This window comes from Sinocyclocheilus anshuiensis, unplaced genomic scaffold, assembly GCF_001515605.1.
Source record: "Sinocyclocheilus anshuiensis isolate Anshui unplaced genomic scaffold, SAMN03320099.WGS_v1.1 scaffold322, whole genome shotgun sequence".
In the NCBI taxonomy this organism is placed as follows: Eukaryota; Metazoa; Chordata; class Actinopteri; order Cypriniformes; family Cyprinidae; genus Sinocyclocheilus; species Sinocyclocheilus anshuiensis.
Genome location: NW_015542366.1, coordinates 1,636,994 through 1,640,475, shown reverse-complemented (window position 1 = coordinate 1,640,475; position 3,482 = coordinate 1,636,994). Strand labels below are relative to the sequence as shown.

General features: G+C 34.7%; 1 protein-coding gene across 2 annotated transcripts in view; it reads right to left on the bottom strand.

The window, feature by feature from the left end:
- Positions 1 to 3,482, bottom strand: part of LOC107692161 (E3 ubiquitin-protein ligase DTX4-like) — a 20,889-nt gene that overhangs the window by 3,629 nt on the left and 13,778 nt on the right. For both annotated transcript variants that reach the window (XM_016491111.1, XM_016491109.1), the window contains exons 4-8: positions 2,394 to 2,455; positions 2,114 to 2,275; positions 1,728 to 1,789; positions 533 to 853; positions 285 to 374 (exon numbers count right to left, since the gene is read on the bottom strand). In XM_016491111.1, coding sequence (XP_016346597.1) covers positions 285 to 374; positions 533 to 853; positions 1,728 to 1,789; positions 2,114 to 2,275; positions 2,394 to 2,455 — 697 coding nt within the window. The remainder of the gene's footprint in view (positions 1 to 284; positions 375 to 532; positions 854 to 1,727; positions 1,790 to 2,113; positions 2,276 to 2,393; positions 2,456 to 3,482) is intronic.

Below are 3,482 nucleotides of genomic sequence, written 5' to 3'. Positions count from 1 at the left end.
GATGATGTATAAATCTCAATTTCAAAAAATTGACCCTTATGACTGGTTTTGTGGACCAGGGTCACATATTAGAATAATTTGAATAATTTAAAAGACTAGAATAATGGCTGCTGAAAATTCAGCTGTGCCATCACAGAGAAAGAAATTCCAATAATATTTCACAATATTACAGTTTTTACTATATTTTTGATCAAATAAATAAAGCCTGGGTGAGCATAAGAGATTTAAAAAACAAAAACCAAAACAGTAGTTTTGAACACGTACTGTATGATGAGAGGACTTACCTTGCGTCCTTTTTCATTGTCTGGGAGATAGCAGTGACGGGGAAATCCTCTTGCAGTAAAAGGCTTCCCCGGATTTGGATGCTCAGGACCCTTGGGAGAGATAGGATAGGAGAGGAGATTTTCTATTAAATATAATAATGATTGTGTGGAGTCCAAGTGTAAACACAACCAAGATGCACTCAAAATGGACTACAATCTGACTGTTTTTTATAGAACATAGCTTTATATACCATATGATATAGTTATACCTGTATCCCAGGCGGTATGTTGTAGATGATGCGAATGGTTTTGCAGTCTGGGTGTCCTGGAAGTGAGTGCGGGATGACATGGTACTCCATTTTACCGGACGGCTGGTTGCCTGTCTTTACTCCATATATTGTCTTGCATGTGGGACACTGCAGGCTGCCATCTTTGTTGCCATTGTTGTACATGGCCACTAGGCACTGCAGGTGATAAAGATGCCCACATTGTGCCAGTCGTCCAACGGACTCTGCACGTGAAACACTTGCAACACCTGGACCCTTATACCCTGAGGGTACCCCCAGAGCCTCCATACAGATAGTACAATCCTGAAATGAAATACAGAATACTGATATAACACAAATTATATAGCGTTTTTCATAATACACATTGTTTCAAAGCAGCTTCATAGAAAATCATGATGTTAATGTTTATAAAGTTTTAATATCTTCATGCATTTAGCAGATTAGAGATAGATGATAATAAAGCTTACATTTTGCGACAGCACAAGCAATCAAACAGTTGAGATTTACTAAATACTATATATCACCCTATGCAAGTGTACTTTATGTATGCAGACATTTCTATATCCAACTTTATATAAAGAGCAGAATGATATACAATTACATTTTGTGATGAAATAAAATCAGGCAGTTTAGATTTGCTATACAGTACAGTTCGCTTAATGTGAGTGTACTGTATGCAGATAAAGTTGTATCCAACTTTATATATAGAGATGCATGATAACACAGTTTACAAATTTGCGACAACAGAAACAATCACGTAGCCGAGATGCTATATAGTACATATTGCTTATACTCTATGTATTGCAGGTAAAGTAGGATGTACTATATATCTAACTTTCAATATATTACTGAGTGCTAATATATTTTACATTTTTCAACAACACAACAATCAAGCAGTCAAGATTGCAATACAGTACATACCGTTTTGAGTGTACTTTATGTATCTGGGTAAGGTTGGATCGACTTAACAGTAGTTGTATAATTTGTTAATTAATTTGAGTTATTAATTTGTTATCTGGTAATATTGAAAATGATGAAACCTGTAAAGTTTTCTTCAATTTTATATCAATTTGTATTAAAAATACTGTAGAAATATTTTGCACAATAAAATTACAATTATTTTAAAATAAAAAACACTTATCTTAACACTTATTTTAAAGTAACAATGATGTCTTACTTCTTCTGGTGGATTCCTGACCTTCTGTAAGTACCTTTTTACCACTTCCTCAGGTGTTCTACCTGGAAAACAAATCACTTATGTTTTATTTCAAATTTCGTTCAAATTTCATTTGGTGTGTATATAAACCCGTTGAATGGCCATCGATGGCGACAGCTGGTAGTGATTGGTGGCTGCTGCATTTATGTTTCTGTGTTTTTATGACTTTATTTATGACTCACCACAATGTATTTTGGCATGAATTGATAAAGTGCAACCTTACTTAAGGACTTTAGTCATCGCTTCCTCAGTAGCAACTTTCAGAAACAAAATTATGCAGCAACACTGCAGTACAATGTATTTATCTGTGAATTTGTCTAGAAGTACAAATACCCATGAATTCTTACCTTTGCGTGCTTGTTTCTTGGTGGTCTTGCGGCAACAGTGCCCAATGCCAGGAATTGGTCTGATGTCACTCTTGCCGACAGGTGGGGGATGCAGAACTAGTTTTGGTGGACGAGTCAAACATACAGGTAGTCCTGCTGCACTCATCAGAATACCTGTAATACCTGCAGTGCATCATAATGCATATGTATTAACAAATTACAATGTATAAACTAGAATATGTAATGTACAGTTAGTTTATCATTTCTGAAAATGTATTAGGAATGTGTCTTATTTTCCTACCAGCTAAAGCCGGATGGACAGGGCTGGAGCCACTGAGATTCTTCACTGGTACTGTCGGTACCCTAGGCGGAAAAAAAAGCTCTATAAGGCCAATGGACAAACTGGCTGCTGTCTTGCTGAATGTTCTCCTACATCGCCAAAAAATCTCAAAACTGCAGTATTTTTCCCTCTTGAAGCTGAAGATCTTTTAGTTTAGGGGTGTTGCAATATACTGTGATATTTAAGGGGGCAGTACTGCCTTATTGGTTGCCACCCTACATAAAAAAATTAAAAAATAAAAAACTTCCACACTCGTATGAGTGTATTTCATTGGCCATAAGAGAAAACACAAAATAAAGTTAAAGATGAACTTGACTAAATTTCTATAGATATCATAATAATGTTGCATAAAACTAGGACACAGATATTCTACAAATTTCTTCATTACCAAGAATTTTCTCAGCAACCTATATTGAACTTTTTAGAGTTCAACGTGTAGTTCTTGTTTAACGACTAACGTGCACATAAACCATTGTTTTGCCTACAACATCAACAGACAGTTATATGATACTTAACTGAAGTGCATTTTGACACTTTTGGCTAAGTATCAAATGACTATTTACCATTATATAAGCACATTTTTGGTCAAATCAGTTTGAAAAATGAAGAACAAAATGACAAACAAAAAAAAAAAAAAAAAAAAACCCACAGGAAGCAACTCTAATGTACAGTCCTTTTACTTCCCTCTTTACACCCTCAATGGTCTTGTCTGCTGTGTTTTCTCACACTTATTTTCTTATCTCGTTTTACTGCAGTCTGTTAGCTGCTAGTCTTAAAAAAGGATTTTTCTATACATAGATACATTTAGAAAAATGTGTATGAATGTAGCAGCTGTTGCTGAGTCTGCATGTCATGCATATACTGATCTTGCTGTCAGATATTAAGTATTATACTTTATTTTCCAGATGGTTGGTGACTAACCTCAACAATTCATTTACAGTTACAGAACATACATTTAATAAAGGCCACAGACAATTACATTATGATGTTCATGGGTCTTATGATTATATAATATATACAATATATATATATATATATATATATACAGTG